The sequence below is a fragment of the Neodiprion virginianus genome, chromosome 6 (assembly GCF_021901495.1).
Source record: "Neodiprion virginianus isolate iyNeoVirg1 chromosome 6, iyNeoVirg1.1, whole genome shotgun sequence".
Lineage (NCBI taxonomy): Eukaryota > Metazoa > Arthropoda > Insecta > Hymenoptera > Diprionidae > Neodiprion > Neodiprion virginianus.
In genome coordinates, this window is record NC_060882.1 from 12,130,527 (window position 1) to 12,147,689 (window position 17,163).

Sequence of the window (17,163 nt, forward strand, 5' to 3'; positions counted from 1 at the left end):
GGTTAACATCATATTATCGTGCAAATTCGAAAATGCCAAGCACGAAGAGATCTCCACTGAAGTTAAGAGTTTCAACACCTCCAACGTGGCGATTCTCCTCCCATCAAGCGATATAAATGGTTGGTTTATACGTGCACGGGATGATCTGCAGTCAAAGGTGGAAGATTTCGAGCAACGCGATTCCGGCTGGAGTATGATTGAGATCCTTAACCTCACTGTAAATATCAATCGCTATCAGCCTCTCGCCGCCGGGGCTTCAACATTCGTCGAGCTGCCCCAAGACATTCAACGGAAGAGAGCGGTGGTGAACGTGAGGAACGAGGAAGAAAGATGCCTTCTCTGGTCCGTCATAGCAGCCCTCCACCCGGTCAAGATCAACGCCGATAGGACTAGCCGTTATCATCGATATATTTCCGAGTTGGACTGTACAGGTATCAAATTCCCTGCTACTCTACATGATGTGAAAAAGCTTGAGAGATTGAATAATTTGCGTATCAATGTATATGGTATGGAATCTCAAACTTTTTCGCATCATGCAAAATCAAGTGAAAGTGTCATAGTGCCAATTTATTTGAGTAAAAATTTGCATAGCGTAAACATTGACACGATTCATCTTCTAATGGTTCAGAGTAATCCGGAAGACGATATGACTGGTGAGTTTGCACCGAGATACCACTTTGCTTGGATTAAAGATCTTTCCCGATTGGTGAGCAAACAATTGTCTGATCATAATGGCCAGCTGTTGTTATGTGACAATTGTTTGTGCCATTTTAGCGTGAAACATGCCTACGACAATCATCGACAAGATTGTATTATGCTAAATAAAGTACGCATGGAGTTTCCCAAGTGTAAAGATTTAGTATTTTCCAATTTTCAAAACAAAGGCACCGTTCCATTTGTCGTATACGCCGATCTCGAATGTATATTAATCCCTGAACCTGTGGATAAATTTGAAACTCGTAAGACTTGTGAAATTCAAAAGCATATCCCGCACAGTGTAGCGTACTATGTACATTGCGCGTACGATGAGACTTTATCGGAGTTCCACGGTAAACGCGGTGTCGATTGCATAGATTGGTTTATGAAACAGCTTAAAGATTTATCAATTCAAGTAGAGTCACGCATCAAAAACATAATTCCGATGAAGTCTCTTACCCAAGTGCAACGCGATCGTCACATGCGCGCAAAGAATTGTTATATTTGTGAAAAACCGTTTACCCCTGAGGAGAAAAAGTGTTACGATCACTGTCACTTCACGGGTAAATATCGTGGTCCTGCTCATAATCGGTGTAATTTGAATTTCAGAGAGTCGCACACAATTCCAATAGTTTTCCACAATTTGTCCGGTTACGATTCTCACTTTTTAATGAAATCCCTCGCGTCAACTTTTCCCGGTAGAATTACACTGCTACCCATAAATAAGGAAAAATATATATCCTTCACGAAACGCGTCGATGGAACGATGATGCACTTGAGATTCATCGATTCGTTTCGATTTATGGCTAGCAGCATCGATAAATTTTCCAAATATTTGACCGATATCGATAAACGCACAACACGTAAATTTTATAATAACCTGACTCAGTTCAGTTTGATGACCCGCAAAGGCGTTTTTCCCTATGAATACGTCGATTGTTGGGGGAAACTCGATGAAACGCGATTACCTGCAAAGAAGCATTTCTACTCGCACCTCTGCGATGCAAATATTTCAGACACCGATTACGAGCACGCGAAAACTGTTTGGAGGGAATTCCATTTAGAGTCATTGGGGGGTATTCAGATTTATATTTAAAGACCGATGTTCTTTTGCTTGCCGATATTTTCGAAAATTTCCGCGCTAGCTGCTTCAAAACATACGATTTAGATCCGTTGCACTACTACACTGCACCGGGACTTGCTTTTGACGCGATGCTCAAGCATACTAATGTAAATTTGCAACTTTTAGACAACCCTGAAATGGTGTTATTTATTGAAAGAGCCATTCGAGGCGGCGTAGCACAATGTTCTAATCGACACGCTCGGGCCAATAATAGATTCATGGGATCAGATTTTGATCCAAACAAAGCGGAATCGTATCTCATGTATTTTGAAGTGAATAACCTGTACGGTGCAGCTATGAGCGTGAATTTATCAATCGGTTCGTTTAAGTGGGAGTATCAGCAGATCGATATAACGAACCATCCGGACGATTCGCCGATCGGCTACTTTCTGGAGGTAGATTTGGACTACCCTGTAGAACTCCACGAGGATCACAAAGACTTACCTCTTTGTCCTGAACATTTTACTCCTCCAGGTAGTAAAAATGCCGAACTCGCGACCACCCTTCACCCCAAAACAAAGTATATATTGCACTATAGAAATTTGAAACACTGTTTGAGTTCAGGATTGAAATTAACGAAAGTGCATAGAATTTTGAAGTTTGCGCAATCTCCGTGGCTCGAGCCTTACATCACGCTCAATACAGACATGCGTAAGCAATCTAGGAATGAATTTGAGAAAAACTTTTTCAAACTCATGAGTAACGCTGTGTTCGACAAGACTATGGAGAATGTGCGAAATCATAACGACGTTGAATTGGTTACAAAATGGGAGGGAAAAGGTGGTGCGAAAACGCTCATTGCCCGAGCAAACTTTCACAGCCGCACCGTATTTGACACTGATATGGTTATCATTGAAATGAATCGTGTCAAAGTTCACTTCGCCAAACCTATTTACGTCGGCGCATCAATTCTAGATCTGTCAAAATCTTTCTCTACGATTTCCACTATCATTATATTAAAACCAACTTTTCGAATAAACAGGCTAAATTGATGTATACCGACACAGACAGCCTTATTTATCAATTCAATGTACCCAATATCTACGATATCATCAAATGTTATGTAGATACAATGTTTGACACCTCTGACTATCCGCCCGACAATGTGTATGGTATTCCCCTTAAAAACAAAAAACAACTAGGGCTAATAAAGGCTGAGAATGATGGTAAAATTATGACAGAGTTTGTCGGACTGCGAGCAAAGCTGTACACATTTACTACGATGGGTGAGGATGGGGAAAAATATGACAGTGGCGTAAAAGTGAGTAAGCGTGCCAAGGTCGTAAGAAATTCATCAATAAATAGCATCACGTTTGATGATTATAAGCGCTGTCTCACGGCTTACCGAGAGTTGACTCTTCCACAGTGTTTAATACGCAGCAAAAAACACGAAGTAAGCACGATCGTACAAAAAAAATTGGCTGTGAGTTGGCAGGATGACAAGCGGCAATTGATACCTGGACAGACCGACACCGTACCTTGGGGGTATGTCCCAGCCCCCCAATAGCTATAGGATAAACTGTAGACATAAAATTGATGTAAATATTTTATGTTTGACGCCTCGAACGATCCACCATCGGGCGGAAACGTTTCATGTTCTATACGATATTTAATGGATTTGAAGTTTCAAAATGCGAATTCATATACTCAGCAATTGTTTATTTAATTATTAATAATATATCAAGCAATCAATCATATTTATTCGTTTACCACGAGAAAAGTTTTCAGAAAATGAATAAAAATTTTCAGGAAATGAAAAAAACTTTTCAGAAAATGAAAAAAAAATTTACAAAAAATAAAATATGTAATAATCGTATGGCAAAATTGCATATTATCATTATTATTATCACTATTATTATCATTATTATTATTATTATTATTATTATTTTCGTAGTATAGAGTATGGCACTTGTGCGCACAAAGGAGATAAAATGTGGAAATATTTGTATATTCAAAATCTTTTATTGTAATTCGGAAAATACATACAAATTATGTTACATGTCTGTTTGATTTATCCAACTATTGTGCGAACTATCAAAACCCAACCACTTCACATAGAACAGATTCCCCCGCTTGCGTAATACTTTCTCCACAAGGTAGCCGTTGGGATATTTCACTTTGGCGAGCTCTTCCTCGTAGAAGCCCCCCTCGATGGGATGATCTTGATAATCGGTAAGTTTGTAGGTGGGTGGATTGGTGTTTTTCACCTCACTCGCGGTGAATATTTCTGTCGTCTAATTGGGTGTATAGCCTTCTTCAAATACATTCTTGTACTTGCTGATTCGAACTCGATCGCCTACACTGAATTTCCGCGCTCGATCGCTTCGTTTGATTTGCCGAGGCTTGTATACGCTACGATACAGCTGTTTTTCATTCTCCGTGCTAACATCCACCGGTTTCATCCGAATCGTGCGATGTTTGGTGTTGTTGTAGGACTTCATTAAATCATCCAAAATATTAATCCACTCGTACGATCCTTGGAGAGTAAACCGCTTCCACATTTTATTCTTCAATGTTCGATTGGAACGTTCGCATATCGACGCCTTTAAGTTGCTAAATGTCGAATACATGATGATATTGTGATGCTTCACGAGGGCTTTGAATTCGCTGTTGTGAAATTCTTTGCCTCGATCAACGTGCAGATGTATAGGTATACGACTCTGGATTAGTACAGATTTCATGGCAGCGGCAACATCTTTCCCACTCTTGGACTTTATCGGCACCGCCCACGCGTACTTGGAAAATATATCGATGATTGTTAGTAGGTATTTGTATCCCTTGTTGCACGAGCTGTATGTGGTCATATCGACGAGATCAGCTTGCCAGGTCTCATCCAGTCCGCGTACATCTACGAATCGGCGCGGATAGTTGCGTCGAGCCTGTCTGTGAAGTTCGGCAGCTATTGCAGTCTTCATTGTTCCCAACTCTTCACCTATCAATTCTTCGAATTGCTGTTCAACCACTCTGGTTCCTCAATCGATGCAAATTCCCTGCTGGTCTGTCCCAACGTTGGTGTTGCCTGCTCCCCAATATGTTTGATACGATTCAACGTATTTTCAATGATTTTGTTATTTATGTGTAGCCGTTTCAACTCCTCGTTGTGATTATGCGCGAAACTCTCAAAATTTGATTGAAAAGTATCCACAATATCCACAGCCATAGACTGTAAACCAGTATTGAGAACTTTTAAGGAAACGGCGTCGGTGGAGTGCTGCGGATTAGCTATGTTACACAATCGTTTACCGTCCAAATCAGACTGATTGTCGCTGGTGGTTTTAAATCCAACACCCGGAGGCCCTTGAATAAATTTTTTACCCCCACCACGCTCCGAGTGTCGCCCGAATATGTCTATGCTCATCACTGGACGGTCACTGAACAAATAATGATTTCATGTTTACACGCCGCTAATAAACGATTCCAGCCTCACGCATGGCTGGTATTGCCTGCAGCCTGTGACGCCATAAGCAGCCGGAGACGATCTACAATTTCATTTGGATCATCCCAGTAGACGTAATCGACATCTTGCCCCTCCTTTCGCGCAATCTTATAGTCGGGTAAGCCTTTACCTGATTTTTTCGGCGAGCCAACGTGTTGTGCAATGAAATTTTTATACTTTGCACTTTTTAAATCATCTCGAAGGCTTCCATCGGCTTGGTAACGTTTTCGATGCGCATTTGTCGCCGTGACAATTTTTATATAATTATTCTTGTCCGCGTCATTTACAACCGATGCATCGGGTGATTTTTTAAACAGTAATGCGAGTAATCCAGGTGTTCTCTCATAACTTTTATCTCCCACATTGACCAGATTATCAGTGAAATTGATCGGTGTATCGCCAATCATCACACCGCTTGTCAACTTTCGAACACCGTATGTAGTATCCAAATCCCTCTTTTTACTTGAGCTGAACATTTTCAAATATTGTGCTGTGGAATCCGTTGTTCTATTCACCGGTGTACTTGTAGTAGAAATTTCACCAAACTTTAGTGTTTTATCATTTGCATCCATGAAATTCCCCTCATTCATATCCTCATCCTCATCATCATCATCATCATCATCCCCGGCACTCTTGCCATCTTTTTCTTCTTCTTTCTTCATTGTCACATCCGGTAGTTCCGTTTTAATTTCACGTTTAATATGCTGCTGCTGCAGCTTTGAAGTATCCACCAATTCTTGCAACGGCGTTATTAACGGTTTGAATACCCCTCCCATAACCTGTTCGGTCGTGTCCTTGTCGAACTTGAGCATCTTATGCTTCCGCCGTATGACATCGGATGCCTTTGATATTTCACTCAATGTATCGCTATGCTCACGAATCTTGGCACTCTCCATGTTGCAAGCTCGATTGTTGCAACGAAACTGTGCAAGTTTATGTTAGTTTATGCTTATAAAGCAGTCAAACCCCTTCCTATATCGCCCCCCATTGATTTCGCTATCCTTGTCAATTACGGTAAAACTGTAATTGTCATCATTCCAGCATGCCGAGCACAAGTCTTTGAATTGCTGATACGTCATGTCCGTGTTCACATGATCGTTGTAGATATGTTTCAGATTCATATCATCCTGCCGAAATAGCACCAATAAGTTTGCATTGTCACGCACTAGGTGTTTTGGAATGCGCGCGTACGTTTGACTTAGATAAAAGCTATCGATATCGCAATGCCTGCCCATGCTGAAGTATGCTCTGATATTATCCTGCTTTTCACAAGCCACATCGTCGAAAATCATAACAGAGTTGGGGCGAGCATCTTCCGGCTTTACAACCTCATCGTTCTCGTGAAACGGGAAATAACCCACTCCCTGCACAGGTTCTAGTAACTTTTGCAAAAATTGATACTTTGGTTGGATGAGAGATTTCTAATAGACGTAGAAATTTTGTAATCGCAATCCATTGCCGTGGGTGATGAGTGCGAGAAAAGCGTTAGTTTTACCGCAATGAGTTGACCCGCAAAAAATTGCTCTCACGGTATTTGGCAGCAATTTTCCATGTCGTTTTTCTATCTTCCTCTTACCACATCGAACCATTTTATCGAAATTTGCGATAGGTAGTTTATCGGGCTGATCTTGAAATCTCATGATGCTTCGTTAGCATGACAACGAAAACTGAGATGACGGTATATAAATTCCGCCTTTTATAGAAGTCACGTTAGTTGTTGCCTGACTATGAGGATGTGCACACGGAAAAAACGCGGTGGTGGTTTGTTAAATAAAATCATCAATCATCTCCCAGTTGAATTGCATGTGCCAGGGTATCAGTACTGCGGACCTGGAACGAAATTGGCCAGGAGGTTGGCTCGTGGAGATTTGGGGATCAATCCGCTGGATACCGCGTGTAAAGACCACGACATTGCATACGCAAAGAATCGCGATACCACAGCGAAAAATCTTGCCGACAAAGTGCTCGCTGAGGCGGCGTGGAATCGCGTCTTGGCCAAGGACGCTAGTGTGGGTGAAAAGGCTGTAGCCTGGGGAGTCACCAACACCATGAAAGCTGAATCTAAACTTGGAATGGGCTTAGCTTCAAAGCGGTCAAAACTTGGAGTGGCTGTGAAGAAGAAATCTGAAACTGACGGGAAGAGTAAACAGCGGAAGAGAACTGTGAATCTTAAATCCATCATCACAGCAGCAAAGGTCGCCATGCGACCGAGTTATAAAGCCGTCGAGTCGGCGTTGGCGGGTGCTCGTGCGGCCGCGCGTGGGACTGGGAAGAATATTCGTATGCCTCGCGTTATACCTGTACCTGATAAAATTGGCGGCATCCTGCCGCTTCTCATTCCAATTCTGGCCGGTCTAAGCGCTACTGGAGCTCTTGCGGGTGGTGCTGCGGGTATAGCTAAAGCTGTCAACTAAGCTAGTGTCAACAAACATCAGTTGAAAGAGGCCAAACGGCACAATGCAACAATGGAGGCGATTGCTTTGGGTAAGGGATTATACCTGCGACCCTACCGCAGCGGAATGGGCCTGTACTTACGTCCGGCAAAAAACTAGTAAAGCTGCCACACCGAGCTCTCACCAACATTGATTTACGCAACTATGCTGAAAATATGAAAATTTCGCATTTTCGAGGTGTTTTCATGCGAAATGATCTGCCGAAATCAGGACCAAAAATGCGAGAATCCGCAATTATTAATCTTGATGATAATAACGGTCCAGGGACACATTGGGTTGCGTACAAGAAAAATGGTGACCATGTTGTGTATTTCGATAGTTTCGGTGATTTGAAACCGCCTAAGGACTTGATGAGGTATCTCGGTGTTGGCAGTGTTGAATACAATCATAAGAGGTATCAAGAATATGATACTGTGATTTGCGGCCACTTGTGTCTCAAATTTCTCAGCGAACAACTATAAAAAGACAGGTGTTACATGAGCAAGCATTAGTCATGCCGGAATCGTTGACATTAACACTGTCAGGCACATCCTCCGTGCTGGAGGCTCAATATTTTCCCTTAATCGAGTTATCACCAGAGAAAAACTATGTTCTCGGACTCGTCGAGTTCCTGACATTCAATTCAATACCCAATATTCATGAGAGGTGTAATAAATTTCACCTGAAACGAGCGGACAACAGCAGAGAGAGCATCGCGATACCCACGGGATGCTATGAAATTGAGGATATTGAAAATTTTCCACATGAGGAGCTACCCTCCGACATCACCCTCAGTCTGACAGCTAACAACAACGAGTTGAACAGTGAAGTCACATGCAATCATGTGGTAGACTTTAAACCCAAAGATTCGATCGGCCGATTATTGGGATTTAAGGCGGTTGAGCTATCACGAAACGTTACTCATAAATCTGAATTACCCGTAGCCATACTGAAGGTTAATACTTTACGCGTTGAGTGTAGCATAACCACAGGGGCGTACATAAACGGGCGTCGAGCTCACACGATTCACGAATTTTTCCCAACCGTTCCATCCGGATATAAGATTGTTAAAGTGTCTACCAACGTCATTTACCTGCCAATCGCCGTACAGTCGATACATCATTTACAGCTGAGAATAGTCGATCGAGACGATGAGCTGATTAATTTCCGCGGCGAAACGATTACTGTACGTTTACACTTGAAATCACTCAAATAATGGGAATCGTGTTTGAGACGAGAAAGTTGGGCAAAAGTCATAAAAGTCAAACGTCATGGCCAAAAATCGTCAGTCGCCCGACACCTCTGACAACGCTTACACCGCCTACGAGACTGACACCTCTGAACGTTCGGTTTCTCCAGAGCCTAGGTCTTCGATTACGTGGAAATTTTGGAAAATAAAAATTCGTGTTCGCTGCATCCTGTGTGTGTTACCATGGAAGGAATAATAAGAATACAGCAACCTGTGGTATTTGACGAATCGATCGCGCACTCTGAGATTCATGCTCATCAACCGTTTGCATCATCCACCTTTCAGAACAACGATGAAATCCATATTGTTGTTCAACATCAAGACTTGTGTTTACTGCCCAGTAAAAGCTCTCTACACATTCACGGAAAAATCACAAAGGATGATGGTGTGGCTGCGGTGACGGTTACAAAATTGATCAATATGGCCGTTTGTCACTTGTTTGAAGAAGTTCGCTACGAGTTGAACGGTGTAGAGATTGATCGGAATAAAAATGTTGGCATCACCAGCACTATGAAGGGTTACGTATCCTTGACTCCAGGCCAGCAATATAGTCTGGAGAATACCGGGTGGTTGAGTGGGGATAAGGAACTAACCGATGCCGCTGGAAATTTCGATGTTGTCTTGCCGTTAAATTATGTGCTAGGCTTCGCCGAAGATTATCGTCGAGTCATCGTCAACGCTAAACACGAGTTGATTCTCACACGTTCCAACACTGATTTGAATGCCGTGATTCAGAGCTCGGCGACGGAAAACTTTAAAATCACCCTGAATAAAATCGAGTGGTTGTTGCCCTACATTAAACTGGCTGATAAACCGAAAATCTAGCTACTCAACTACATCGCCAAGAATCCGGCCATATCCATGAGTTTTCGTTCCTGGGAAACGTACGTGTATCCGATGCTCCCATCAACAACGCGGCATACATGGTCAGTTAAGACATCGACGCAGCTTGAGAAGCCGAGATATGTCGTTTTAGGATTTCAAACTGCAAGGAGAAACGAGCCGCTGAAAAATGCTGGCGTATTTGATCATTGTCGGATCAGAGATGTGAAACTCTTCCTCAACTCACAGTGCTATCCCTACGGAAATATGAATCTTGATATATACAATAATCAATACGCCATTCTCTATGATATGTATGTTCGGTTTCAAATGAGCTACTATAACAAAGAAGCTGAGCCTTTGCTTTTGAGGCGTGAATTTATAAACCAAGCTCCCCTTAACGTCATCGATTGCTCCAAGCAGAACGAAACATTGAAAACTGGACCTGTGGACATTCGATTGGAATTTGACTGTAGCATTACGTTCCCACCACACACTTCTGCCTACTGCATGATCTTGCATGACCGCATTGTTGAATATAATCCGATCAGTGGTACTGTTAAAAAATTGGTATGAGTCAATTTTGGAATAACAATATGTTTAATTAATATGGATATTGAAAATAATATGTGTAATTTTACTCGTTCAAATTTAGAATGAGATAATTGAGAATACAATAAGAAAACTAAATGTAATTGATGTTAAATGAAAAAATTGTTAGAAGCATTCAAAACGCCATTTTAAACCTTCCTTCAGGGGTCATTTCCTGGAATTTTTTCAATAGATCCAGCGGGTACTTACCCTATCCGATTTATGTGCGGCTTTCCGGCGCCAAACAAGTCTCGACAGGAATTATTTTGTGTGTGTGTGTATGTGCGTGTGTGTGTGTGTCAAATCCTACGAAAATAGCCGCCGAAAATGACCGGGGGGTGGGGAGAGAGCGCCGTGAGTCGAGCGGCGGGAGGGGGGGGGGGGGGGGGGGGGGGGGAGCTAGGAGGGAGCTAGGGGGGAGCGCCGCCATCTTTGAGTTAGAACTCTCATACATACACTACTCATGTGAAATAAAAAAGCCTCGAATACGTATCCCTATTTTTTTGGTATAGAACTCGTCAAAAAAAATTTCAGCTGAATCAAAAATGTGTCGGTCACAAAAGTGTTTGGTTGTAAAAGAATGTCCCATATACATTGAAACATATCGCTCAATATTAATTTTACACAGCACGAAGTATTTTCAAAATGATTTCATAAATATCACCATCCACCATTTGTAAATATTTGGAAATATGTTCGGAAAATACGATTGAAACAAAACGGGTACGAATCGTTGTGGTCTCGTTTTATGAAGTTGCGGCATCGGTCGCCCCCCCCCCCCAACTCCGCTTCTCCTTGTCGCAAACTTGAATGGTCATGTTTATTTTCCGTCCGTGCATTACATTGTATTCGATTATTCGCTCAGTCTACGGATCGTGACTGTGCGCGAGAAAAAAAAAATTTTGTGTCGGCAGACGACTGTGCTCGAACATTTTGTATTTCCAAAATAAAGAGTATTTTTCATTCTTCTTCAGAGGTTTTCTATGAGGTACATACATGATTATCTCTGGTGAGTATTTATACATATATATATATATATGTACGTTATACAGTTGTATAAAACGTGCACCCCGACTTACGTTTTTTTCGACTTACGCCGTCAATGCCGGAACGACCCATAGCGTAACTTCGGGGTATTACTGTTTCGGAATCATTCTGAAATTGTACATCACTTGTTACACACAACTCTACTGACAATAATGAAATAATTTTATGTTCGAAGCTATTTTACTAGTGAAAAGGGTTTCAAAAAATGATTATACATAATATTGGAACACTTTATTCATGTTACTATGGATATATGAAACAATTGTTGACATCGACGTTGAGGATTATTTTTATACCCTCTGAAATATTAAATGCAAGGAAATAGTATCTGAGATTCGAGGTAACTATGAAGCTGCGGGTTGTGCAAAACAGTTCCTTCTCCCGGTTGATGGGAGTTTCTAACATCCTTTGCGAAGTAATGTAATTTGAACATAGTTCACCACTCCATGAAGATATCCTCGCGGCATGTGACATTGCTTCCGTCCAACGGTTACGATGGCTTATCCTGTAAAATATAACCGTGTTCATTTGGTTGTTTCGCTTTTTCAATGCAGAATCCATAACATGATTAGTACTTGTCGATAAAAATACGAGTATACTTTGGCAGAAAATTCGTGCCCTCCCCTCCTTATCTTATAAGGACACATACAAATGGGTCCTCTTCTGTTCTCTTACAACCATGTGTCGGCGCCATCTCACTATACCCAAAAATGTTAAAAGTGAATGGTCGAATCTGATGAAATGGAATAGTGTGATTAAAAATATCGATCATCTTGAATAATCCGAAAAGTTGAGATAATTCTTTCGAAATTAAGATATTAATTTTTTACGAATCACGCTAAATTTCACCGTGTTCAATATTTTACTACCGATAGCAGATATCTAATGTACGGTCATTCGGAATGAATATGAATGGGAAATTCCTCGTCAAACCCGACGGATTATTTGTAATCGGAAAGATTTTTTACAGAATGTATAAAATGGTAGAAGCCTCGCCAAAAAATGGTATCATTAAACAATTCGTTCGTTAATAACAATTACAATGTTCAATGTTTCCGGATAAACCAAAGTTTTCTACGAAAGCTTATCCTCTCTGCTCGCGAATGTGCTGTGAATAATTTTTCTACGTCAAGTAGAACCGGAGATGAAATATTGATTCTTCAAGTTTGCTGCGCGCTCATTTTGCAACAAAATTGAATGACTCGGCACTTCCGGAAAAAAAAATCGTAGAAATAGGTTTTGACTTTTTATGCTCACATATCACTTCGAAAAAGCTTTCATTGTTTTGGAAAATACGCGGTCACATTTTGTCAGAATGATATTTTTGACTCAAGAACCTAAATTTCGTCCCAACTGACTTTTTACGATTTATATGATGAAATAATAACAGTCGTAATATTCATTTTCCTTAAGATTTGAAATTTCTCGCATATTTGCATCGTACTTAGGGTATATGTTAACACGTGGAAATTTCTCCAATTATCGGAAAAGAAAATTACCGTACAATTATAATAATTGAACTCTCCGAGCATTCGAATCTAGACTCCGATAAAATTGTGGTATTCGCAACAAAGCATTCAGCAATTCTTATGTTCTGCACACTCCTAACAAAAAATCAAAATGATTATATATGAAGAGAACAGAGAAAAGAAAATTTGAAACACGTATACAATTTGGTTACTCAATATTTTGAAAAATGTATAACAGAACGACGATCGAAACAAATGTCAACAAAACGACAATCTTTCGAACGCCACTCTTTCGAAGCAAACGTAAACAAGACGATTTGTTTTTCAACATTTTTTTTCTATACTACGAAAATGCTGGAAGTTCCTCCCCACTCCTCAACGGTATACATTTCCGTAGAAATACAATGAGCATCATGGGTACAGTGAGAACACTCTGGGGCGAGTTTTTCCATACTTATGAACGGTAGTGTATATTCATTTGAAAAAAAACGGCAATTTCTCAAATAATGAATTGAAAAATCTGAAAAAATTCACGCAGAGTACCTTTTAGTAGTACTTTGATGTAACCAATTATGGGGCAGATCTGAGATGGTCGAAAAAAAAGTGGCTGACTGACGGAGAATCCTTCCTTTTCGGGTTAAATTCTGAAAATATCGATTTTTGGATAAGAAGGTGGGATCCGAAGTTGTTCAGAATTTAATTCTCAACAAGTTTGTTGCTATAAATTTATGCCATTCAGTTGAAAATAAACGAGATAATGGAAATATTTCGAATTTGTCGCTTTTTTCAGGTTTAATTCCAAAAATCTTGATCCTAGAAGAAAAACTGTAGAAACTAAACTTGTAGAGAATCAAAATTTATACAACTTTTGTTCTTACGGTTTTTCTGTAAAATCAAAACCGGCCGAGTTATTCAAGAAAAACCATTTTAACCTAAAAAACCATTTTTCGAATATACGCATAAGCATGATTTGGTCGCCATTTTGAATTTACACTCCCAATGACCCCTACGACACAGCTGTGAGAAAAAAATTTTCGTACAAAATTATTTACAAATTAACCGGGGAATTTCGATATCAATTCTGACGATGACTGAAAATTGAATTTCCATTTCTTTGAATGAAAAAAGGCGTTTTCCCGAAAAATTTCTTAGGAACGAATAATAAATTTTCTTGGGAACTTGGACAGAATTGATCAGATTCAATTTATCAAAATTTGCAACGTTTCGTTGGTTTTATTTATTTTCCAACTTCATCAGGCAAGCTGTAACAGATGTACATAAACTTTAAAATTAAGTTGCATAAAACAATAGACATGATACATGTAAGTTACAAATTCAGAAATAACAAACTAAACAAAATTACAAAATATTTACTTTTGAGGTTAAATCATCGTTAAAATCCTCTGGTCCATAACATCAAGTCAAAAATATGTTTAAATAAGACTAGACAGATATATACATTTTTTTTAATAAAATTATAAATTCATTGTGCCAATAAATCAATTTAAATAAAATAAAATGGACAAATATAATGATGGACAAATACACATGTCAAACGTAGTGACTCTTAAATCACAGACTGTACTACTCTCACACAGTGTGATAGTACGTGTGGAGGTCGCATTATCTGTATTGTCAACATGACTCTGTTGTCCATGACTAGTACTGTTCGTATTGTGCGCGAAAGTTCAACCTCTAGGTAAAATAAAAATAATTACTATGACTTCACTAAATCCTTAACATCATTTATCAGGTCACTGTAAATTGTACTGAGATTTTGCGTGTCGGATCTAAAATTGACACAATTCATCGCCTTAATAAAAATCATTTCACTTAGGTTTCTCTTCATGTAATTTTTCTCCAGATCTAAAATCTCCACATCCTCGAACTGAAAGTTATGACCATCTTCAACAAAGTGATGTTCCGCTAATGCTGTTTTGTTGTTTTTTATGGACTTCTCAGGTCTGCTCATTAGTTTTATGGATGCAAACTTTGAACAAGCTCCATAATTACTACGAGAGCAATTTTAAGAAAATAAAAAAACAAAACATCAAAAAGTTTGGGAAGCTACAAGACAAGATGACTGACAATGTAGAACAAAAAGTTGGAAACAGAATTTATAATTTCACTGATACAGTTTTACCATCAGAAGTCCAGAAGATCTTAGAGTTAGATTTTAACTATGGACTACCAACAACAAATATCAATCAACCGGTCGTTACAATTATTAAGGATCTGGAGGGATGTATCGACAAAGTGAAAGATGACGAGTTATCCAACGAGGGTTTGACGGAAGTGAGAAATAATCTAAGAGCAAGAGGTGTAAATATTGTGACAAATCACATTAAATATCAGCGTAGAAGCAACAGCAATCACAAGAAAAACTTCAACCTAGTTAAAAATATCAAAGTCACAAGAAATTTCTTTAAACAACACGAAGATCTCTCAGTAATGCGCTCAGATAAAGGTAATTCAACAGTGGTCATGTACAAAGAAGAATACCTCACAGAAATGAATAAGTTGGTTGGCGACCGTAAAACATATGAAAAGATCAAAAGAGATCCTACGTCAAAGCTACAAAACATAAGCAACCGCTTAATAAAGAAACTTGTGGATATTGGTATCCTTGACAACATCCAAGGTAAGCTAATGCGAACTTACAGTGCATTGGCACCAAGAATCTATGGCTTAAGGAAAACCCACAAACCTGGGTGTAAACTTAGACCAGTGGTCAGTAGCATAGGATCACCAGGTTATGAGATCGCCAATTTTGTTCATAAGAGTCTGCTACCGTTCGTAATGAGTCTGAAATATAATGTGACAGATTCATTTCATTTTTTAGACCAAATCAAACTGAAAAAGGTAAACGAAGACCATGTTTTAATATCACTGGACGTAGTATCTCTTTTTACCAATGTTCATAACAGTTTAATAAGGAAAATCATCATTGAGCGGTGGGATGAAATCCAGAAATTTGTGCAATTGGACCAGACTACTCTACTAGTGCTTATTGATTTTTGTTACGACTCGGGATATTTCGTGTTTGATGGCAATTTTTACCTTCAGAAGGAAGGATGTGCTATGGGGAGTCCAGCAAGTCCTTCAATTGCCATCATTGCAGTAGATTATGTTGTTTCAATGGCGTTGACTCACCTTGACTTTGAAATTCCGATTATTAAGTCGTATGTTGATGATCTCTTCGCAGTGGTTCCAAAGGATAAAGTAGACAGCATCTTAGATGTGTTTAATAGTGTTGACAAGGACATCCAGTTTACCTTGGAAGTTGAGAATAACGGGAAGTTGCCTTTTTTGGACATACTAATAGAAAGATCAGAAGATGGTGATCTTATAACTTCTTGGTTCAAGAAACCGTACAGCTCAGGAAGAATTTTGAATTTTAATTCCAATCATCCATTGAGCCAGAAATTGGGGGTTGCAAAAGGGTTTTTGAACAGAGCTATGCGCTTGAGTCATGTGAACAAGACCAAGGAAAGTATTCGCATGGTTAGAAGATTACTGTCATCTAACAATTATCCAAACAAGGTCATCAGCAAGTGTGAGAAAATTGTGTCCGAGAGGATTAGAAACAACATCAGGAGCAACAATGTCAACAGGAATTGGTCGTTTAGCAGATTTCCCTACATAAAAGGCTTGTCACCAAGACTGGGATCTTTATTCAGGCACACCAACTGCAAGTTGGTATTCTATAATGTATTCAAGGTTAAGGATCTATTTTCCCGGCTAAAAGACAAAGTGGAGAAAGAAGATAGATCTGGCCTGGTATACAGGATTCCGTGCTCGTGTGGGAAATGGTACGTTGGACAGACCAGGCAAAAATTAAAAGCCAGAGTGAGACAACACAAACTTGACTGCAGACCTGAGAAGTCCATAAAAAACAACAAAACAGCATTAGCGGAACATCACTTTGTTGAAGATGGTCATAACTTTCAGTTCGAGGATGTGGAGATTTTAGATCTGGAGAAAAATTACATGAAGAGAAACCTAAGTGAAATGATTTTTATTAAGGCGATGAATTGTGTCAATTTTAGATCCGACACGCAAAATCTCAGTACAATTTACAGTGACCTGATAAATGATGTTAAGGATTTAGTGAAGTCATAGTAATTATTTTTATTTTACCTAGAGGTTGAACTTTCGCGCACAATACGAACAGTACTAGTCATGGACAACAGAGTCATGTTGACAATACAGATAATGCGACCTCCACACGTACTATCACACTGTGTGAGAGTAGTACAGTCTGTGATTTAAGAGTCACTACGTTTGACATGTGTATT

General features: G+C 39.6%; 2 protein-coding genes across 5 annotated transcripts in view; both read left to right on the forward strand.

The window, feature by feature from the left end:
• LOC124307480 (dipeptidase 1-like) overlaps positions 1-17,163 on the forward strand; it is a 1,861,010-nt gene that overhangs the window by 164,706 nt on the left and 1,679,141 nt on the right. The window lies entirely within an intron of this gene.
• On the forward strand, positions 14,945-16,987 carry LOC124307298 (uncharacterized). Its single transcript, XM_046768823.1, has one exon. It carries the CDS (start codon positions 14,945-14,947, stop codon positions 16,985-16,987), a length of 2,043 nt encoding a protein of 680 aa, XP_046624779.1.

Bases quoted from the DNA above. Each gene is read 5' to 3' on its own strand.
- LOC124307298 (XM_046768823.1), top strand. From the start codon at position 14,945: ATGACTGACAATGTAGAACAAAAAGTTGGAAACAGAATTTATAATTTC.